This window comes from Vicia villosa, linkage group LG1 (assembly GCF_029867415.1).
Source record: "Vicia villosa cultivar HV-30 ecotype Madison, WI linkage group LG1, Vvil1.0, whole genome shotgun sequence".
Taxonomy (NCBI): Eukaryota; Viridiplantae; Streptophyta; class Magnoliopsida; order Fabales; family Fabaceae; genus Vicia; species Vicia villosa.
The window spans coordinates 242,063,252-242,087,660 of record NC_081180.1 but is presented as its reverse complement, the minus strand read 5'-3'; the positions used below and the strand labels follow the sequence as shown (position 1 = coordinate 242,087,660).

Below are 24,409 nucleotides of genomic sequence, written 5' to 3'. Positions count from 1 at the left end.
GAGGGTTTGATTTTCTTCATAACACTAAAAGTTTCATAAAAGGGGGAACTCAAAAATTGTATTAAAGGAGGGTTTTGGAGGGCTTACATAAATTTTCCAAATATCTTTTAGGTTGTTATACTATTTTGAAGATTAAAATTTTTGTAATGATAATGACTCTTTTATCATTCTAAACAAAATCATTTTTTCAAAAAATGTCAAATATTTTTCTATGTTTTTTTAAAATTCGTTTTCGGAAGCCTTCCCCTTCCCTCCCCTCCAAACTCCTAAACATAGGCTAAGGCTATGTTTGAGAGTTTGGAGGGGAAGGGAGGGGAGGACTTTGAAAAATAAGAAGAGTCGGGTGAAAAGGATAAAAAGATTTTGGGTAGGAGCAGGGGCGGATTCAGAGAATACATATTGATGTGGCTAAAAATATAAAAAAAATTATAACTTAAATACTTAAAAAAAATATATTGTTTGAATTAATACATTTATAATAAAAATTCACTACAAGAAAATATAAGATTTGCTACCATAATTTTACTACGGAATAAAATGGTAGTTAATCTCAAACTAATAAGTTGTTATATGACTTCATTTAATATTTTATTAGTTTAGTTTTAGTTATTATATCAAAATTTTAATTTTATTTGGAAAGAAAAAAAGTCACAGATCAAAGTTTGCGTTCAGCTTCTCCCAAAAATAAAACACACTGCGTTTTCTACCGATCTCTCTCTCGATTCTAGGTTTTGCTCTCTCTCGATCTCTCTCCCGATCTCGTTTCCCTCTCAATTTGGATCTCGCTTCCGATCTCGATTTCTCTCTCTCTTTGGATCTCGTTCTCACTCTCGATAACACGTTCTCGTCGAGGTATGCATCCATTGTCTCTCGCTTCGATTTCCACGTTTCTGATTTCCACGTTCTCGTCGAGGTGTTTTTCTTTGCAAATTCATGAATCTCTTATTTTACCCTCTTCTATCTATTATCAGGTTTCCTGATTATTTGTTTTTTAATTGTATTGAAATGCTAGTTATACTTTTAATCTGTTTCATGATTATTTGTTTTAGGTTTTCTAACTTGATTTTGACAGTATTGATTTTGACAATACTTGATTTTGAAAGTTATCTAACTTGATTAAAGAAACTTTGGGGCAAAATCTCTTCATTTTGGGTAAGCAACTTTGTTTTTTCTCTTTGTTCTTGTTGTTATTGTTGGTGTTGATTGTTTACCAAAAAATGCAAATACTGTATTTACACCACAAAGTAGAGAAGAAATTGAGCCACCTGTTTAATTGATTCATGAAATTCCTATACAAAGCGAGCCATCTAAAACTGATGCATAAACTACTCAGTTTCTGGATAATAGTTGTTCCTGTCATGATTTACAATACCTTAGTTTTATATCATATTGTATAAACTACATCCATGTGCACATGTTTATGCTGTTCGATAAATGTTGCCTTTTAATACCTTAGAATACCTTAGTTTTAAAAAATTTAGAGGCTCTTGAGGAATTTACTCCTAATAAATCATATTATATTTAGCTAAACCTTTAACCCAAAGAAATGGATTTAAATGGTCTGTCATTAAACATGACTTATAATAATAGGATATCATTATGGTGTTTGATCAATGTAGTCAAGTCTATGAAATGGGCCAAGGTTTTGGTGGATGGTGTTTGCGTCGTTAAATTTGGTTCGATATTTTATCAACAAGGTATTATTGGAAAATTATGGTCTAATCAAATATTATCATGCAGGTACCTTGGACACAAGTGAGCAAGTCAAGGCCATTGTTGTTAATCGCTGACTTTGTCGACAGAAACCGTAAGCTTTTCTCAGGGATCAGTGCATTTTTCCTTAGCCTGGTAAGACCGATCCCATTGCATGGTTTCCTTATTTCTTTATTTTAATTTCTTTAATTTGTACAGAATTCGTATTCGCATCATGACAATTCGGATTTGGGTGTTTCTGCTTTTACTCACTATACTTTTGCTTTCTTTGACTGGATTAGTTTATATCATAAATTGGATGCTTCTACTATTTATAAATCTATACACCATATAACATTAACATTGTTTTTGCGCATAAAGTCACAAAACCAAACCCACTGTGATTGTTAAAAAAAGTGGTTAATAATATTACCGTTTTTTTTTCAAGCTAGGTGAATTTAATTTCGGAGACATTAAGTGTGAAAGCTAGTGAAACTACTTACTTGATTTTTGTTGGCTTTATTGAAATTTATACTTGTTTAGTAATTTTACCAAACAATATATAGAAAATAAAGTACTAGAGGTGTTTCAAAGTCTAAAACTACACCAAAGCATCCAAATGAAACTATTCAGAAGAAAATGACACTTCTTTCTTGTACACTATTCTTCAAAGTAATCATTATACTTTGATGCTGTCCTTTTCTTTACCAAAAAAGGTAAATAATTCACATGTTTTTGTGAAGAGTACAACAAGACTAACAATTTCAATATACAAAGTGAAAAGTAAAACTTGCATAGATGGAAAAGTATCAAAACTATTATAGAAGTGAATATATTATACTCTACTGCCTAGAAAATGATTGACAAAGTTTTAGTGTCATTTTCATATATTTGCATGAAAGTTAGAGACAAGATAAAATCATATACCACAAAGTAGAGAAGAAAGGGATAACTGCTATTTGTTTCATTAGTTTTCAATTTACTAATCAAAAGTTAAAAATATCCTCTTTGTAAAATGAGTTTAGAAAATAGTTTAAATGTTTGTACTTAGATGCTTATATTCGTGTATATTTATCTATTTACTTTAGGATTTAATCCTCTTAGTAAACATTTGATGGGAAAATGATACGAAATGCAAAAGATTTTTCCTTATTTGATACCAATTCCCCAATGGAAGAAGTGGACATAAATGATATATATATGTCAACAAAAGTTCCATTTACTAATCAATTCATAAATGAGAATGATTCTAGTGAAAATGAAGAATTCTTAGATGAAGATGAAGAATCATATGATTTAGATTCAAATAGTAGCTTGTAACTTTTTTCTTTTTCAAATAAGAGGGTTAATTGTTATTGTTTATTGCTATTATACATATACAGCTCCTTATTGTTTGCTCTTTTTCAAATAATAGGGTTAATTGCATGGTGAAAATGAACAGAGAAGTTCTGAGAGTAATCTATGGCTGTTGCCTAATACTAAGATGTTTGATGCTAACAAATCTTTAGTTCTGAGAATAATCTATTTTGCTAATTAAATTTTGTGTGGAGTTTTGAAATTTGTATTGGCATTTACTTATTGATTGCTATGATGTGAATATATGAAGGAATATTTTAACCATTGTGATGTTTTGAATACTGTAGTAAGTTTCAACTGTGGGTGACTGAGTTTTTGAAAATATGCATTGATATTACTGCTATTATAGATATCTTAGTATGACAATCCGAGGTAGAGGAGGTACGTAGACGGAGTCAAGAGAGTGGTCGCAATCAACTTCACTCTTCACCTTTGCGAGGTATATTAATGGGACGAAATCCGGTTCTTTAATACAATTCTAATTTTAGTGTAAGATTACTATATTAATGGGATCAGATTTATTGCATTATATTTTTAATACAACTCTATGCATATAGGTGTGCATATTGACCGGAACAAAAGGCAAAGGTTAGGGATGGTTGATGCATTAAAGCATAAGCATAAATTCACTTATGATTTTGAAGATCTCTATGATGATATTGAAGATGAAGAGACGCAATTAATCAAGAAGAGAAATTATCAACGACAATTACTCAAGCGCCAAAAAATTGATGCATATAATGTAAAAGAAGGTAAAGGAGTGAGTTTTGAAATTTCCAACAATATGGGACAATCTAGTAGAAGAATTATATACAATCAAGGGAGAGAGCGTAATGACCGACCAGAACCTTCTCAGTCTTGCACTAGTCCAGCACCACCACCTCCACGTGCACAATTCTGCAGAGGTATTTCTCTACTGCGACTTGTTTATCATTAATGTCATAAAGTTGCACCATGACAATACATTCATCATGTATACTTTTTCGGTGTAGACTAAATATTATTTGTTTAGTGCTAAAGTTGTTTCCAGTAGCACTATCTAATTTAATATATCTACATTGCTGGACCTGTCTTAGGTATCTCTTCCACAAAACTTGAACCACATTGGTCAAGTCACTAAGATGTGTCTTTAAAGGGAAAAAGAATCTTGAAATTCTATAAACAGTTCTCTTCTGTTTAATTTCCAACAGTATATAATAGCCAGAGCTTGATAGAGAATTTGAGAGCATATTTAACTGAGTTTTCATCAAATTTAACAGAGGTTATCCCTCAAGTTTCTTGCCTTTTCTTCAGCAGAAAATTGTTATATACTTGAACTTTGTCATGTTAGAAACTATATTTCATTCAAAGATGTGTTTGTGTCTGATGTTTGTGGTCGACACTAAGGGTCATGGTCCCAAAGGAATGAAGGCAGAGGTATGGGACGGTTTGGTTGACATTTGATTGAAACCAGAGTGGAAGAAGAAATCCGATGCAAATCGTTGTAACAGGGCTGCCTTACCTGATGCAGTGTTGCACACATGAGGTTCTATTAACTTAGGTGAACATAAGAAAAGGATGGTAAGTTCTGATGAGATTTTATGTGTTTATAGTTGTCCTGTTTATCATCTTAAAATGTTTCGAAGCAATATCTATTTCAATTCTTTAAACGCATATTTGCCATGAGCTGCCAATTTAGAATATTTTGGATGTCTTTAAGTTTTCGGAGTCCTTGAAAATTATTTGGAACTCTTCTGATTGTAATCAGCATTCAGTCTTATGAAGCATTGGTGTATTATGATATGATTTTCATTAGTGGTTCTCTGGATCTCTGATCTGCTACTAAATTTAGTTTATTTGTCATGCTGACTGAGGGAGAAGGAACTGAAGTTATTCAAAGTTGATGACTTGTTATTGTATTCAAGTGTTTCCTTGATCTCAGTATTAGGTTAGTTAATGGTATTTCCACTTATGATCAATAGTACTTCATACAGCTCGTTAAGTAGATAAACTACTGTCCCTATGTCAAATAAGCTTGCCTTCAAGCTGAGTTATATACGTGAGAATGGTAGGGTTAAAACTATTAGTTGCTTCTCATACTGTAATTAGCATTCAATCTTCATATTTTGATATGTTCTCACTATTAAGTGACCTTAATTTGGCAATACTGACTAGTTAGGCAGAACCCATAATATAATGTTCTTCTTTTGTGTTACTTTTTTGTTTGCTAAATCTTAAATAAATTAATATGTTGGATTTAGGTTTGAATGGAAATAAATGTGTAAGCACTTTTTGATACTTGATATATTCCTTTGTTTATGTTTAGGCTGTGGACTCTATAATGTAAATTGTGGTTTATGAATACTGTAAGCAGTATTGTTTGTTTTAGAGAGATATTGTCTAAATATAACACATGATTGGATCTTTTTAAATGTGAATTGCAGGAGGAGGAGTTGAAACATACAGTTTCGTTTAGAGACGTGTATGCTCGAGTTCATAAGAAAAAAGATGGAGAATATGTCTTTCAACGGTCGAAGTTATTTGTTGTAAGTTATTAAAATTTAAAAATTAAATGTGTAATGTTTAACATGAATGTAGGTTACATAATTAATATATTCTTCGTATGCGTTTTTAGGAGTCATATGACACGGCTATAGTGGAAAAGTATGGAGAAAACACATTTGGCGCCGATGTTGGAGCCAATCCTTTCATTGATTCAATCCATGCCAAAAGCACCCATGCAAAGTGAAGTACCTAAAAAAACTCATGCAGATACAAGGTGAAAGAATGTTTTCCAATCTATTTCGAAAACCGGAGTTAATATGGAACCTGAGTTGTGATTTCTGAATTGGAAATAAAATAGAATATTATTGTAATGTATAATGTTTTAGTGTTGTTAAATATATTAAAAACTTGATTTTTGAATATTATTGTGATGTATATTGTTTAAGTGTTGTTAAATATATTAAAAAAATTAATTTTTTGGGTTATTTAATTATTAGTGTATTTTTTGAATATTATTGTGATGTATATTGTTTAAGTGTTGTTAAATATATAAAAAAAATTAATTTTTTGGGTTATTTAATTATTATTGTATTTTCATTTTAGTAATAAAGTAAAAATTATATTATATTTAAAAATTAAATTAATTAATTTAAATAAATATCAATAATTTTAATACTTTTAAAAATTAATTTTTACAAATAGTATAATTAGTTTTTATTTAAATAATTATAAAAAGTATCAATTAGTCTAATTAAGATTTACTTAAAAAAGAAAATAAAAAAAGTTGTAAAATTGTTTTAAATATTTAGCTTGAGATTTGTTATGATATTTTCGTAGTCATATTGTAGCTGTTTAGTTGGGAAGTATAAATTCAACTTCGAAATTTTGCTACTGCTTTGTTGTGGTTTAGCTAGGAATAATTTAATATCAGCTTGAATTTTGCTAGAATTTTTTTGCCAAGATAATTAGCCACTCAATCCATGCTAGGGCATATATTGTAGTTAATCCCCAACAAATCTCCAACTATTTTTGTTTGATAGAGATTAGCTACGAATTAGCTAGTGTATTTGCCCTAGCTAATTTAAGATTTTCTTGTTGTGATTATCCATCAAATATAAGAGATTAACAAATATAAAAGTGAGAGAGAAGTTTGAGAGGAGATTATAGTATTTCAAAAATTGAACAATATCGACGAGTTAAATCAAGAATTGGAAAGAATCATTGGTCTGATTTTATTGTTGGATTAGATAAGCTATTAAACTAATAAGAACCGGCCAGAACCGACCAAAATTAACAAAAACCAACGAACCGACGATTTTAGAAAATCAACGTATAACCTATAAAATTAAAATATAAGTAAAGTTTGTTCATAACTTATTTGGAACAACTTTTCCTCCTTGAAGTTAAATTTATTAGACATTGCACTGATTTTGTTATTTAGTTTATGTTCCAATTAAACTTTGTTCAAAATTATTTTGATTTGTATTTTGTATTATTTTGTTATGTCTAATGATTATGTTTAGAATTTAAATGTAAAGAATGAATTTATAAAATTATGATATTTTTAAATTTTAAAATTTGTTAAGTGTCGTGATTTTTTTAGATATTGGGTTTGCTAGTTTGATCGGTTTATTAACTATATAGTTTTCCTATACAGACTAGTTTATTCGACTGAATCATTTAATTTTATTCAATTGAATTATTCGATTTAATAGAGTTTAATCATGAGGATCAATTATTAATCTAATAATTCGATCAATAAATTAGTGACTCGTCTTCATCAATTTAGTGATCGGTCTAATTTTTAAAACATTATATATATATATATATATATATATATATATATATATATATATATATATATATATATATATATATATATATATATATATATTGAGATCGAATAAACCATTGATTAAAACTTTATTGTATCACTTGCATCTCACAAAATATTTCATCAAGTATTGTGAAACAAGCAAGTTCTGCCTGACACGAAGTCTTTTTGACCATGAAACAAGCAACTTCACAAGAATAATGTCTCTCAACAAAAACCTACAAATTATGACAAAGTATCCATTTTCTCAAGCTTTAACACAGTAAAAAAATATTATTTTTTTTGGTGTGGCTATAGCCACAGTGTGCCTTCATGTAGGTCCGCCCATGGGTAGGAGGATTTTGGAGGGTTTGAGTTTATTAATAACACCAAAAACCCCATAAAATGGAGGAACTCAAAAATTGTATTGAAAGAGAGTTTTGGAGGATTTTGAAGGACTTACATAAATTTTCCAAATATCTTTTAAGTTGTTATAGTATTCTGAAAATTAAAAATTTAGTAATGATAATGACTCTTTTATCATTCTAAACAAAATTATTTTTTCAAAAAATATCAAATATTTTCCTATATTTTTTTAAAATTTCTTTTTTGGAAGCCTTCCCTTCCCCTCCCCTCCAAACTTCCAAACATAGTCTAATTATATTAAAGATCTTTTCAGTTGTCAACTTAATTATTGAGACCGGTTGCAACTCTAAGTATAGTAAAGACGTGGGATGAAAATCACAAGTGTTTTTACTTTTTTTATTTAGTACTATTTTCATGTTTTTTTATGTTTTTATATGTATTTTATTGTAAACATAAAAAGTAATGCGTTGATTGTAAAAACTATCTATCTAATTCGTTTCTCATTACGTTTAAGTTGTCAAACACTTAAAATCTTTCGATTTCATAACATAAAAATTAACTTCTACACAATTTTACACAAACTCATTAAAGTTTATAAAAAAAACTTACAATTAGTGTCTTGAAGTTGTTTGTTGTTCCCCAATATTGTTAGATGTCGGATGTTGCTTGAATGTGTTATGAGTGAGTTTGAGATAATAGGGGTCGGGAGTGTTTGAAAAAAAGGGTTTTGAAAAAGTATGGGTAAGTGAGGAAGGGGAAGGGGCTATGGTGTGTATTCGAACAAAGGGCGTCTAGAGATGCATTTCCATAAGTGTTACAGAGATGTAACCCCGATAAGTGCTTATGGTCCCCAAACTTAAAAAAGCTAATTATTAGGTCCCCCAATATTAAATAACGTGAATTTTTTATGGTCTCTAGTCATTTATACGAATTTTTAATGACATGGCACCTCAAAATTTATCCAGTCACTTATCATGTCATTTAAAACCAATTTATTATACATTTTTAATTTAAAATTTAAAATTTAAAACCAACAGTTTCTCTGCATCGCTTACCAACCTCTCGAACATTTTGGGACAATCCTCAAGATCTTCTTCAAGCGCTTCTGCAATCTCTTCGACTCGATCATAATCGTATGTGTCTATGCAATCGTCTTTTGAAGCATACGTCGTATTATACCTCGATTCAACATTCCCGTTACTTTTCTCACCATGCAAATTCCAACATGTATAACTTCTATCAATTCCAAACCGTAGTAAATGCGATGCCAACTGATCCGCGTCAACCTGGCCCCCATAACAGCAACCCAAGCAAGGACACGTCATTCGACTCGAGTCTTCGTCGTGCGCAACCGCAAACTTAACGAATTCCAATACCCCTTTCTCGTACTCTTTCGACAATCGATTTGAATGCATCCATGTCTTAATTAAGCTAAACAAAAACAACTAATTAAGGCACAAAACAGTATAATGTATTTCTGTCAAAACGCAAAGTATACCAGTAATTTGAGAAAGAAATTTACCTCGGATTTTACCGAACTCAAGAAAACGCAGAGAATGAGCGCTGTACGTCGAAATAGGCCGGGAAACGCTGCTAATTCAAAGGAAAGAAAACTTCTATTATAAAAAATTTCATACAACAAAAACCGACTCAAGCACTAATTACAGATCATTCATAAGTAGAGAAGTAAGCAACTAATTAAAGTGGAAACGATCCATCATAGCAGTTCATTCAAAGCACAACTAATTACTTTGACGAGAGATTAACATCACATATAATACTATAGTACTAGTTATGAAAGATTAACATCACATATAATACTATAGTACTAGTTATGAAAGATTAACATATTAGTGTAGGTTCAATATCCTGACAAAAACATCAAGGGCACTTAATCACTCTATAATGACATGGATTATAACTGTTAGTATAATGCTTTCCTCTGTCACACACACATTTCAATCTAAGAGGTGTTTTTCATTCCTAATCATAAAGTAATTATGCTTGCTTATTAAAAAGAAGAAGAATACCTGATGCTGAAGTTGAGGACGAGAGGCAATATCAGCGAGCGTTGCGAACCGAAGCTGAAATAACAAATAAAAATATTATTAACATCAAATTCACAGCAATCAACCAATACTAACATCAAATTCACATCAAGCAACCAATGTAGGAACAAGCAAGAATCAAAGGGAGCAAATAAAATTCAAAAATTGAAACAACTAAAGTTTCAGAATGAGCGCTACAGAAGGAAAGGGGGTTTTACCTGATAGAAAATAGACTGTGTTCATGTCCTACATTAACTCATATAGTTGAAAACCATAATACATTAAATTTTAAAATACAAAATGATGGTATGAACAAAAGGTACAGGAAGTACATCATCCTTGAAAGTTGAAACAATAATATAATTTAAAAACAATAAGCCAGCCTGTTATAATGCATTGATATATTTAGAAATCTTATAATCTACGCTTGGGCAAACATTATATAAGGAGTTCTAATACAATTTTTTCATTGATATGTCCTTGCAAACTTAGTGAAGTTGTGGGTTGATGAGAAATCCGACTATGATTATGATAGTAATACATGTGCTGCTGGTAAAGTGTGTGGCCATTATACTCAAGTTGTTTGGAGAAACTCAGTTCGTCTTGGATGTGCGAAAGTGAGTTGTGACAATGGAGGAACTTTCATTACATGCAACTATGATCCACCTGGTAACTATAATGGCGAGAAGCCATACTAAGTGCATGAAGAAATATCATCATAAGTTTTCAATTCAGTTATAGAATAAATAAATAATACTACCAAAAAATATGTATGTAATGAGTTTCTGACTCATTATATTAAATATGATGATAGTTCTCAAATAATAAAATAATATTTAGGGGAGTTAATTCTATGTATAAGTGTCATGTTAATTAATATCACTGGTCTAAGAAATTGTGGTATTTTATATGTGAAATCTCTCTTTCATTCTCTTACACTTCCTCTTTCTTCGTTTTCTTTTTGGTAAACAATACATATTGATTGGAGTACAAAGGTACTCAATCTCATTACAAAAAATCGAGAGAAGCTTCAAGAACAAAGATATTATAGACTAATTGAAACTTAAGATAAATAAAACAAAAGATTTTCGCTAAACTTGTATAAATTGCATTTGGGATGAGTAATATCTCCGATGAAAGACCACCTCAAAACCAAAAGTTTTACATTCCAAACAATGTCTATAACGTTCCCACCATCATTCCTAAATATGATGACATTCCTTAATATCCACAAATTCTAGCAAACTGTCATCCAAATGTAACCTTCTTTACTGGATTTCACTTTCTTAGACTTACAAAAATAAAACCAATTCAAAAAATCGCCCTTAAAGCTATCTCCCCTACTATCCAAAAAACTAATCCAATCCGCCACCTCTTTCCAACAAGTTTAGAAACGCAACAACCACTACTACAAAAAGCACATCTAACGTCGGACGTGAAATTCGTTTTACCTCGGTTATTAATGTGTCGAGGGGTAAAGTTAGCTGCACGTGGGTTCCAGCATCCGCATTTTTATTAATTTTTGAACTGGATGGCACGCCCAATATTAACACTCGATGTTTTGAAGAACCGAGATAATAAACCAATATTCTTAACAAAAAGAGAATAACAACTGCAATGGAGAACAACAACAACAACAAGAATAACATTAATGACACGGTTCCATTAGGAACAAAACAACCTACAATGTACACATCATTACATCAAATTATGCATAGGAAGGAGTGGAAGGAATATCAAAGAAGGGAAAAAGAAATTTGAAAAGACAAAGAGATGTCATCATTGAACAACTCGAGGTAGCTAGTCAACCACAAGATCTTTCTAACTTCCAAGATAAAAAAACATGGAGAATTAAAGAAGTAATAATTAGAAGGAAACATGACATGCATAAAATCCTTTGGCTTTTAGACTTTCAAAGATCAGAGAAGAGGGAGAATTAGAAGAATCAATATATAAGTGAAAAAACTTCATCCAGAGAAATCAGAGAAGGGGAAGAATTAAAATGAGTATTTATGCTGAAACTTCATCCAAAGAAATTAAAAAAGAGGAAGAAGCAAAACACAAAATGAGTACTTCTTCCAATGTCGATAGATCATAAGTTGTAGTGGTTGTAGAGGTCCAATTCGTTGAAAGAGACCCTGCTGCTAAATCTTTGAGACCCAAGAGAGATCTCAGGAAGAGGAGATCAAGAAGAAGAAATGTGAAAATGTCAATCATCATTCATCGATTATGATGATGATGATGATGAAGCGGATTATACTTGGTCAAACTTTCTCTCAGCCAGAGGATTTAGATATGATTAATAAAAAAATGACCTTTATTATAAGATTTTTTATCTGTCAGCTTAAGGTTACAACTAATTTAGGGCTTTCATTATATGGTTTTAAGGAATTCAAGAACTTTTTCTCATACACACTCTAATCTATCAACTTTTATCCCATGGTTATATGCTACTAAATCAGAATAAAACTAAAATACAGTTGCAGCAAAACAAAAATAAAGGAAATGTGAATGACACACTAATGCTTCATACACAAAATATAATACATAAAATTATAACTTACATTAAATTATCTTGTTGTCTTTCCCATATTTATTTTTGTTGTCTCTCCCAGATTCTTGATGCATAGTCCTCAAGGCAGTTTGTACGTTAACCAATATTTCTTCTCATAAAAATACGTGTTTGCATAACCATCCTAAACACCAAAAACAAAATCTAAAACAACCCAAATTTATTGTCACAAAATTTGAATAAGAAATGAACATAGCGAATATGCCTAACTACGATCCATAAAATAATGTTTCTCAACAATAACAAGAACAACAGTAATGGAGAACAACAAGAACAACAACAATGGAAAATAACAACAACAACATCAAGAAAAACAGTAATAGAGAACAAGAACAACAGTAATGGAGAACAACAACAAGAACAACAGTAGTTAAGAACAACAACAATAACAACAACAACAATAATGGAGAACGACAACAAAAACTACAAGAACAATAATAACATACCGCATAGAAAAGTTTTACATTCCAAACAACTTCTAAAGCGTTCCAACCATCATTCCTAAATATCATGTCATTCTTTAATATCCACAAATTCCAGCAAACCGCCATCCAAATACAACCTTCTTTACCGAGCTTCACTTTCTTAGACTTACATAAAGAAAACTAATAAAGAAGGTTGCATTTGAATGACATGATATTAAAGAATGACATGATAAAGAACAAAAGACACAAGCAAGATCGCTAGAGGAAGAGATAATACCTCTTAATCTTAAATGATCTCTCGTCAGTAATCTGTTCAGAAAGCTTTGTCGTCGCGATATATTAACAGTGCCAAAGGGATATGAAAACTTCTTGACAAATTGTAAAAAGAACTCCCCAAAGGTATCCCACGTCGCTTTTGATAACCCATTCTATCTGGTCCTTCCTATCTGTCACCGAAAAAATCGGCTTCGTTAAGAGTTCATGGAATAAATGAAATTTAATATTTTATATACTTTCTATACCACTATTTTATTTTTGAAAATAGAACAATTTAAATAATATATATATTTTGAATAATTTAATTAAAAAAATTCACTTAGAATTATATATTTAAATGTATAATATAGTAAATTCACAAGCCTAGTCACACTTGAAGAAAACAAAGGTTTTTTTAATTTTGCGTGTTGCCGCGGTTTTAACTGTCAATTTTAACTCTCGCTAATAATTTATAGGACGGTTTGCCAACTGTAAAACTAGATGGTTTTAACTCTCGCTAATAATTTATAGGACGGTTTGCCAACTGTAAAACTAGATGTCACAATTCTATTTTGCGACAGTTAACATATTGCAACGGTTCGAAAACTGTCTCCAAAATATAATTGCAATGTTTGTAATCGTCATTAGTTATATTTGACATTTTGTCTGTGAAGATGTTTTGCGACAATTGTTAACCATCTCAAATGTGAAAGTGTGACAGTTTATACAACCGCTACATTTTTTTATAAACCACTTTTATATTTATTTCGTAACGGTATAACATAATGCTAAAATTTAATTTTAATATTTTTCATAACTGTTTAACTGTAAATAAAAAATGGTATTTCTTTCATATTATATTTTTTATAAAGATAAATATTCGTAAATCAAGCTTAAATGAAATTATTAATACATACTTGAAATGAAAAAATAAATATGTCAGTTGTAGAAGTCATTTTATCTATTGGTTATAGATGTTGAATTTGACGGTGTATCTGCTGTCTCTCTGATAAATTTGGGGTCGTTCCACAAGACATTAGAAAAGCTCATTCGACAATTCTGCCTAAACCATGTTGTGTTTTATATTTAATTTTGTTGGAGGATAAAAAAATGTTAAATTGTTGAGAATTGATAAGTGCATATTTTACTTAAGTATCAATGTTGATTCTTAGTATTAATACACTTACTTGACCATGAAATAATGAGAAAAACCATAAATTTGTGCACATGATTAGAATTTTTCTAAATAGTTGAATCGATCCTTACTTACCAATATTTGTATGATAAATTAAAAGAAATCTCAAAGGATCATTGAGACAAGCATTGGAAGCAAGGGAATCCAAGATTTTGGTCTCAATTTATGCAGTTTAATAATCTCAACATCTTCTCATCACTATATATCTCATATTTTCCCGCTCTCAATATATAATTCAAGTAGTTATCTCAAAACCAATATAAAAAATACTTACATTTGATATTTCATCAAGAACCACTCGCTCACCCAAACTTACCATATGTAAGTGCATAAAGAGATGAGTTTCATTAAGGATTCTCAAATAGGCACAAAGAGGGGGTTGACTCCAACCAGTGACCAAGATACTTAAAAAGAGAGCACGTCCTACATGCTGAATGAATATTCTTCTATAAATTCCATAAACCTAGGAGCCACATTAACTAAACCCCCTCCCACTCGACAAGGAGAGTCTTAAAAATAAATTCACCAAAAGTCTTGACACAACTTTAAAATTATGGTTTTAAATTATGGTTGCGGCTATTGTGATTGTCGCGATGTGGATTACATCATTGCGGCATAAATTTTTATTTATGAACATAAAATATTTTATTTTATTATTTATCTTAGATTTCACATGTCTTCTAACCACCAAAAAGAAAAAAAAAAAGGAGAAAGGGATATTTTTCTTAGCCATCTCTTAATATTTTAAGACTTGATTATATTTTTAGTCATTAAATTTATTTATTAATTTTATTTTTTTCCTTTTATTAGTTTTTTTGTGTTACTTTTTTTTTCCTATTTTTAGCTCTTTCATTATTTTATATTTTTATAAAATATCATATTGTTAAGTGTAATAAATTTTTAAAGGTGTTGAAACACTGCTTCTGACATGCCTAAAATCAAAGGGTGTTGGGTTACTACCTTTAGCATATATTTCAAACCAAATTTAGGGATTTAATTTCTGAGATTTGTGAAGATGATGATGAATATGTAGAAGAAGATAAGGAAAGAAAAAGATGATGATTATGTGGAAGAAAATGAAGGAAGAAAAAACAATGTAAAGAAAATTAAATATTTTGTATTATATATAATTATTGTATTAAGTATTGTATATAAATTTAAATAATATGACTTTTTATTTTTATATCTATATGTAATATATGATTAAAATAAATTAATTTTGATGTCATGTGAGGACCACCGCTATATAGAATAGTAAACAGCCAAGTAAGGCAAATATAATTGTGGAAAAAAAAAAAACATTTATATTCTCTTTCATTGAAAATTAGGTGCATTTTGCCATAGTATGAGTTAGAGTGATATGTGCTCTTTGGTTTTTTCTACTTAAAGTCATCGTGAACCATATGACACGCCTTGATTGAAGCCTGGCAGCCTTAGTCGCAGAAGACTATTGAGACATTTTATTTTGTTTTTTGTTTTCCACATGTTGCATTCATGTGAACTTATCATGTTATGTGGAAACTTGCATAAGATAGAAAATAGCTCTGATTTATCCCTTTTCAATAGTTGATCTTAATTATTGAGACCGGTTCAATACAATTCAAGTTCAAGTTTAAATTAGTTACTCGACTTGAAAATTAGTTATTTATAAATGTATGCATTTGTAATACAGTTCTATATGTATAATAATAGAAACTATATTTTCATTCTTTATTTTTCATTCTCTCTTTTTCTTTTTTCACAAAAAATGTCTCACACACTAAGAGATTGGTATCTAGAGTTTCTGTTAGATTCTTGATCGGGTTTTCAAGAATCACACGTCAGTGATCAAAACATGTCCCACGAGTCAGTCTTAAAGATTAAAAATCCACGAGTCGGTAACACTAAAAGGCATTCAAATTCAAGTTCAAATTAGTTACTCAACTTGAAAATTAGTAACTTGTGTATGTATACATTTGTAATATAGTTTTATATGTACAATAATATAAACCATATTTTCATTCTTTATTCTTCATTCTCTTTTTCTCTTCTCACAAAAGGTGTCTCACACACTAATAAATTGATATTTAGAGCTTCGGTTAAATTCTTGATCGTGTTTTCAAGAATCACACGTCGGTGATCAAAACATGTCCCAGGAGTCAGTCTTAAAAATTAAAATTCCACGAGCCGGTAACGCTAAAAGGCATTCAAATTCAAGTTCAAATTAGTTACTCAACTTGGAAATTAGTAACTTGTGTATGTATACATTTGTAATATAGTTTTATATGTACAATAATATAAACCATATTTTCATTCTTTATTCTTCATTCTCTCTTTCTCTTCTCACAAAAGGTGTCTCACACACTAATAAATTGATATCTAGAGCTTCGGTTAAATTCTTGATTGGGTTTTCAAGAATCACACGCCAGTGATCAAAACATGTCCCACGAGTCAGTCTTAAAAATTAAAAATCCACGAGCCGGTAACGCTAAAAGGCATTCATTCATATAAGTTCTGATCAAGATTCTGATAAAGGAAAACTCAGAACTTGTGAACTCAAGACTATGTAGTCTCACTCTAACCAGGCTCTGAAGACATACTTTAACTTCTGATCAAGCTTTAACTAATTATGTAAGAAGCCTCTGATTCAGAAAGTTAAGTATAAAAGATAACAATGACTCTACTCAAGCTTCAACAAACGTCTACAAGAAGTCTCCAGTGGGATGTCATATTTAGAAGATCTTGTGACAACGTACAAGTACTTTATGTCTACTTAAGAAAGTAACGTTGTCAGGGTCTCATCTCTTTAGTTGTTCTGTTAACTCTACTCTGCTCTTCTCAGCGTCTTTATGTTAGTTGTGCTTAGACTTCACTTTATGTGGTCTAGCTAAAGACTTCCAACTGCTACTTGTAGTATGACAATATCAACGTTCAACGGCTACTTACGTTATGAGTAGTTTCAACCTTCAATGTTTACTTGTACTGTAAGTGGTTTCAATCTTCAACGGATCTATTTTTTATTCTATAAATGAAGAAGAAAGTTGAAGAAGAAGTAGTGTGAGTAAGACTGTGCACACAAGAATGTAATACCAGAACACGCCATGGGAGTTGAGAGACATATTGTGTCAGACAGAGAACTCAATTTAGAGTAACACACAAAAGAAGTAGAAATCAACCTAGAAGAGTTATTATGTGTTAAGACACCAAAGCGAGACATATTCATATCTGACTAGGAGAGTAAAAAAAAAGAAAATGTGAATATGATAAGAAGATCAACAGAATAGCAAGACATAACCGATGAAGATCATATGAGCAAAAGAAGAAGAGAAAAAGAATGATGAATTCATGCTTATACACCTGGGAACTACTCAACTTATATCATGCTCCAAGTGTAAAACCTTTGTGAATTTGCTTAACAAGGAAGCACACAATAAAACACAAATATTAACAACAGATTCTCTTGATAAGGGAATTTGGAGCCTCTAGCATTCATGCTAGAGCATAAGTATCTTTCATTTTGATTGAGCAAGAAGTTCTGAACAGAGGTTTAGGCAAGGAAGTCTCTTGTTTGAGGACTTGAGTAGAAGTCATAAACAACTGGTTAAGACAAGGAAGTCTCGATCAGGATGAATGAGCAGAAGTTTAAAACAGGTAATTTGGGAAAGGAAGTCTCGATCAGGTTAATTAAGCAGAAGTCCTGAATAGTTTATTTGGGCAAGGAAGTCTCGATCAGGTTAATTGAGTAGAAGCCCCTTACAGTGTGTTTGATTAGGAAGTCTCAATCTGTAGGATTGAGCCGGAATTCTCTTGCTTGAGGGCTTGAGCAAAAAGTCCTGAACTGTAGGTTTAGGCAAAGAAGTCTCTTGTCTGCGTGCTTAAGCAATGAAGTCTCTTTCTAGTTTGATTGAGAAAATTGTAATCTCAATGATTATAGTGAAAATCTCTTGTGTTGCAAAAGGGATGGACTACTCTAAGTTTTGGAGGAACCAAGATATGTTGTGTGTCTCTTTATTTACTTTGCATTTAATTATTCTATTGTGCACTTAACTATGAAGTCAGACTCTGGTCTTATCTAAGTTCTTCTTGATATAGAATCTGATCCTACCAACTCAGGTCGGAGTCAAGATTCGAAAAGAAGTAATCTTTTGTATACACAATTCAACCCCCCTTCTTGTGTATATTTTTCTCACCTTTAAAACCATCCATGGAATCGGTTAACCAAGAGAAAATCTCTTCAAGAATCATGCTAGGGAAAAAAATTTAAGCGTGCAATAAGGCAGTCATTTCAAGAATCAGTCAATTTGGGACAGTCTACTTCAAGAAATCCCCAAGTATAGCTCATCGGTCCTTCCCAAAGGGATCATCAGCTTAATACAATTGACAAGTATGACAAAAGTGTGTTCAAAAAATCCCCAAGTATAGCTCATCGGTCCTTACCCCATTTTTTCACCTTGCCTATTTCATACATTCAACAGATGCATGGTTTTATTTTTGAAAATTCGAAGTAAAAGTCAATTTTGTCATTTTAGTCTTCATCATTTTTAAAAGCAATTTTTATTTATCATGCATCATTAGATTTCATCCAATTTCTTTTAAAAAAATTCAAATTCAAAAGGTAAAGTCAAAGTCAACCATATGTTTGGTCAATTTGGTTATTTTCATTTGTAATTTAAAGTCATTGGTCAAATCATTTTAATTTGCTAAAGTGTATTTTTGTGAAGTATCAATATTCAAATCCAACTTTTAAGCTTTTAAACCATATTTTCAAAATCATATTCAAGTCTATTTCAAGCCATGTTTAAAGCCACATTTCAAACCATTCTCCAGTTAATTTGTTGAAGCCATTTGCAAGAGCCGAATTGAAAATTTCATTAGCTTTGAGCCACTTTCAAGTCATGTTCTCAAGACAACTTTCAAGCCATTCTTGAGCCACTTTCTAAGCCAAATGGCAAGCCGTGAAGCCAATTCCACATCGGACCACAATTACACTATTTCATGTTTTTTTCATCTCAGTATAGCAACCAAAATTCACTTCAAATTGCATCCAACTTCACATAATAGGAAACATTCCAAATTGAATTCAAATTCACAATTAACATTGCATTTTAAATACATTTCAATTTCATCACATCTCAAATTGCATTACAAACAAACACAAATTTAACATACATTTCACTTGAATTTCGTTTGCAAACATTAATCAAGTGCCACAATTGCATTCTCACTCGGATCACCAAAGTGTCACACAATTGCATTCCCTCCTTATTTTCATTTTAATCTCACCACTTTACACCTATAAAAAGACCCTTATATAGCTACTAAATGGGCAGAAAAACGTATAGTAACTCTACAAAATTATCCAGAAAATTCTCCCTAAAATACTTCACTACATAGCTCCCTCCAATGGCCATTAGAGCTTGAAATTGAAGCTCTAATTGGTTCTGAGTTTCAAACAACCCCAACCTGCAAAATGAAGGAAATCGGATCAGCCAGAGTCCAGCAGAAGAAGAAGGTGTGGAACCTTATTTTATAGGTAATTTACCTTTAATAAAGAACAACATCTGAAGTTTTGATGACGACAACCCATGAAAATCTATATTTGCTTACAGAAGAGGACTCAAGATAAAAGTGCCTATACAATCAGATATTGGCAAGAAGTCTTGACGCCTCTTTGAAGAAAGATGTGAAAGTTCTCCAGGTCTTGTCTATCGGTTTGTCTGAGTGAACTGAATACTATAAAAATAAAGTAGTAGCTTAAGAGTACTAAGGAAACTTTGTCCGTCTAAAATTCTTTTTTTCGGATGGATAATTGTTCTCAATAGAATTGCTACTAAGGATCAACTTTTTAAGAAGGGTTTAGCGACGATTTTAAATGATTTATCTTGTGTGTTTTGTGCGGAGGAGGAGGAAACTCTAAGCCATATCCTTAGAAGTTGCAGGGTTTTGTCGGAGATTTGGAGGAAAGTTTATGGGTGGATGGGAACCTTAGAGGAGATCACTTTGGTGGAGTTTCAGGAGTATTTTGAGCATTGTGAGAAGGTGAAGAGATTATCTCGTAGGCACATAGTTGCTGTCATATGGCTTGCTACGGTTTGGACTATATGGATTAAGCGCAATGGCATAATCTTCAAAGGAGAGACATTTAATTTTACCGAATGTATGACAGAGATTATTTCTATCTCTTGGAGGTGGATCGCTCTTTTTATAAGCTTGTCGAAAACTGTGACTTTTATATGTGGAATATTCTTCCTCTCAAGTGTTTTGAGTAGTTGGAGTTTTTCGTTTGTATTTGGGTGGAGTTTCCCTTTTTGCTCCCTTTTATAGTATCATTGACTATTAAAAAAAAAATTCAAAAATGCCTTGGAGTTGTACAAGGTGATTTAGGAGCTGTGGAAATAGCATGATGGAAAAATTTGGCTTATTTAATCGATTAAGACTTTGGTTTAATCGATTAATTCAGTCAAAATTTACGCCCCAAGACATTCGATCACGGCCTTAATGATGTGCAACACCTCCATATGAATGATTCTATTCGTTTGAAATGGTTCCATGAAGCTTGCAATGATTTACATACATTGTGACTTATTAAAAATTGCACTAGATCAGGTGGTGTATTCAAATACCTCATTCTGATAGCCGAATACCACTTTGCAACATTCCATTTTTTTCAAAAAATCACACTGGTATTTTAATACCCTATTCTGGTAGGTGAATACCACTTTACTTTCAGCACTAAATTTTTTTGAAAATTTCTTCACCCACCTCCTAACCTTCTTGCCCACCCCGGGTGAATTTACCACAATACCCCTTGTTTCGGAAGTTCATTTCCGAAACTGTACTTTTTTTCTTAAAAAAGGTGTTTTCGGAAATGTATCTCCGAAAACGTGTTTTTTTTAATATAAAATATTGATTTCGGAGATGCATCTCCGAAATAAAGTTACTTTTCAGAAAATGTGGTGTTTCGGAAGTTCATTTCCGAACGCACCCCCCTTGGAGAATTCGGAAATGAACCTCCGAAAATATGTCTGGACAGAATAAAATGAAAAACAACAACAATTCGCTTTATTTAATCGGGTGAAGATTACAACGATAATATTACATAAAATTAAAGTTACATATTGTTGAACACGGGTAGGTGGGGATGAGAGAGTGGTGGGGAGAAAAAAAGGCTTCCAAATTTCAAAAGGTTTTTTTATTCTTTTAATAAAAATACGTACTGCTGTAAGTAACAAATGACGAAGGAGGTGTAACCGGGGCCGGAACATATGACGGAGGAGGTGGATGTCCGGAGGAAGAAGAACCGGAGGTACGTCCACCGCGAGACAAAGGAGCCAATCAATGTAAGTTATAGTTTATCATTATCATCAGGGGACGTCATTACAAAAAATTGGAAAAAAAATCTTATTATTTTTAATCTTGATTTTTTAGAAATGACGTCCCCAGATGATAATGATAAACTATAGCTTACATTGATTGGCTCCTTTGTCTCGCGGTGGACGTACCTCCGGTTCTTCTTCCTCCGAACATCCACCTCCTCCGTCATATGTTCCGACCCCGGTTACCACTTCCAAAAACTAACATGATAAATCCAATACAAAAACACTGTGCGATACAATCCGAAATCAGAACAAAACAAAACAAAACACGTCAAACAAAACAAAAACATGTTATTCTGCCCGACGAGCGTTACAAAATACACATCAAACAAAATAAAAACACGTTATTCTTCCCGACGAGCGAACTCCTCCGAATGAAGATAATTATACCAATCCTCATCCCACTCAGTATCAGAACCATCAGCGTTGATCACGCCTGAAGGCTGAGCCTGCACGTCCGAGCCATGGACCCCTAGGGGACGAGAAGCAGAACCAGTCAAAAGCTTCTTCTTCTCCTTCACCTCCTTCACCTCCTTCACCTCCTTCACCTCTTTCACCTCCTTCTTTGAAGAACCCTTTCTTCCCTTAGCGCCCTCTTTAGAAGACGCAGTCCTGCGTGCTGGTTGGTTGCCTGACATGTTCCTGTAAACAATTGAAAACGATTAATATGCATAGACAAAATAAAAAACAAAAAAATTTGAACTTCTGATACATTTCGGAAGTTCATTTCCGAAAACTAGGATGGAGGTGTTTTCGGAAATGAACTTCCGAAACACCCCTGCGATGGAGTTTTCTGCAACTTCCATGACAGGCCCCTAAACCAAACTTCAAACCAAATCAAAATGCTTCTAAACAACCTAAATACTACTAACAACCTAACCATATATCATTTATGCAATTAAAACCCTAAATAACATGCATTTCAATAATAGATCTAAAAATTTCAAAACTTACAAAGTGTTAGGATTGAGGGCTTTTGAATGTTGTTTAGCAGTGTGATTGGAGCCTTGATGCAGCTTTGGAATTCTGTTTGCACAAATTTTCGCCTTTGCCACTTTTTGTTTTGATTTAGGGTAAATGATTGGGGGAGGGGGAGTGTTTTGATAAATCTGCAGAAATCGCAGTATTTCGGAAGTGAACTTCCGAAATAATGTTTTCGGAAATGAACTTCCGAAATAAGTCAATTTTTTCAAAAAAAGACGCTTTCGGAAATGAACTTCCGAAGCAGGGGTATTTTGGAATTTTCGCTGGGGGTGACCCCCATAGGGAGGTGGCTAAAGAAATTTTCATTTTTTTAATTCATATATTCAAAAAAAATTATGTGATGACTTGAAAATATTTTCGATTAACTTTGAATGATATTTTCAAAGATTTTAAGTGATTTATATATGATGAATGATGATATATCAAAGATAAAGAAAATCTTAAATTTGATCAATATTTTTTATCTTTCCCACTTTATCGTAATAGATTGTTGTCTTTATCTTTATCATCGATTCACTTTATTTTTTCCTCTATGTTGATCATTGCTGACTTTATCTATTTGTTTTTTTTTATGCACTTGTTTATCAAAATCTCAGCCAACGTCAAGGAGACTAGAGGCTCTTCATCACAGTTATATATATAAACTAATTAAGACACATTTAATTTTTTTTAAGAAACATTTTCTTTTTGTTCTTTTATGATACATTTCCTTTTGTTGAGAAGTCAATTTTAAACAAGAAAAATAATAGCAATTTTTAATCAGCCAAAACAAAGGTTAACGTCTCTATTTGGTGCCCTAAAAGATATTCCATCTTAATGAGAATTAAATTACAATTTTGTGGAAAAATGGAACCTAGTTTTTCTGGTCATGAACGCAAATTCTTTTTGGAAAGTACCAATTACACATGCCACTTGTTTTTCTTACAAGAAGAATCGTCTTCTCAATTACTACCAATTTCTTATGTAAATGTTCTTATAAATACATCACTAGAGCCCCATAATTTTTCATCAAACACATTAAAATGGGTTCAGTTATTTCTCTATTGTGTGTCTTGGGATTAATATTCACTATGGGAAATTACGTTGCACATGCACAGGACTCATCAACCGACTTCGTGAACGCTCACAACGCAGCAAGATCTCAGGTTGGTGTTTCAAACATTGTTTGGGACAATACTGTCGCTGCTTATGCCCAAAACTATGCTAATCAACGCAAGGATTGTAATCTGGTCCACTCTGGTGGCCGTTACGGGGAGAATATCGCAAAGAGCTACAGCGGAGACTTGAGGGGCACAGATGCAGTGAAATTATGGGTGAATGAGAAACCGCACTATGATTATAATAGTAACACATGTGTTGGTGGTGAATGTCGACATTATACTCAAGTTGTTTGGAGAAACTCAGTTCGTCTTGGATGTGGCAAAGTGAAATGTGATAATGGAGGAACTTTCATTACTTGCAACTATGACCCTCCTGGTAACTATGCTAACCAAAGGCCATATTAAGTGTGTGATTCATTTCATCACTTATTTAAACTAAGCTATAGAAATAAATAAAACCAGAAAAAATATGTATGTAATGAGTTTCTGACTCATTATTTTAAATATGATGATGATAGTTTGAAAAAATGTTTATGTGAGTTTATCATATGTATAACTTGCAAGTTAATTAATATTTTCGGTGTAAGAAATCATGGTATTTTATATGTGAAATGTCTATTGTATTTTCCCTTTTTCTCCGTCAAGAGATCATGGAATAAATAAAGTTAATATATATTTTGTATTTTTTATATCACAAAAGTATTTATTATGTATATCAATGCTTCCTGCAAAACTCTTCAATTTGAGTTACAACTAATGAATCT

General features: G+C 31.9%; 1 protein-coding gene and 1 long non-coding RNA gene across 11 annotated transcripts; both read left to right on the top strand.

Moving 5' to 3' along the window:
* Window positions 1-622: 622 nt before the first annotated feature.
* Window positions 623-6,070, top strand: LOC131645033 (uncharacterized). 10 transcript variants are annotated; one of them, XR_009296854.1, is made up of 8 exons: window positions 623-852; window positions 1,050-1,152; window positions 1,741-1,848; window positions 3,398-3,487; window positions 3,606-4,608; window positions 4,909-4,975; window positions 5,472-5,573; window positions 5,663-6,054. It is a non-coding gene; the product is annotated as an uncharacterized LOC131645033 (long non-coding RNA). The 10 variants fall into 10 exon arrangements; XR_009296856.1 differs by having other exon boundaries at window positions 3,606-3,953; window positions 4,435-5,573; window positions 5,663-6,070; XR_009296851.1 differs by having other exon boundaries at window positions 3,606-3,953; window positions 4,125-5,573; window positions 5,663-6,070.
* A 17,497-nt stretch (window positions 6,071-23,567) lies between these two features.
* Window positions 23,568-24,250, top strand: LOC131624605 (pathogenesis-related protein 1-like). Its single transcript, XM_058895545.1, has one exon. It carries the CDS (start codon window positions 23,568-23,570, stop codon window positions 24,048-24,050), a length of 483 nt encoding a protein of 160 aa, XP_058751528.1. The 3' UTR covers window positions 24,051-24,250.
* The last annotated feature ends 159 nt before the right edge of the window (window positions 24,251-24,409 follow it).

Coding starts and splice junctions, on each gene's coding strand:
- LOC131624605 (XM_058895545.1), top strand. CDS start 23,568: ATGGGTTCAGTTATTTCTCTATTGTGTGTCTTGGGATTAATATTCACT.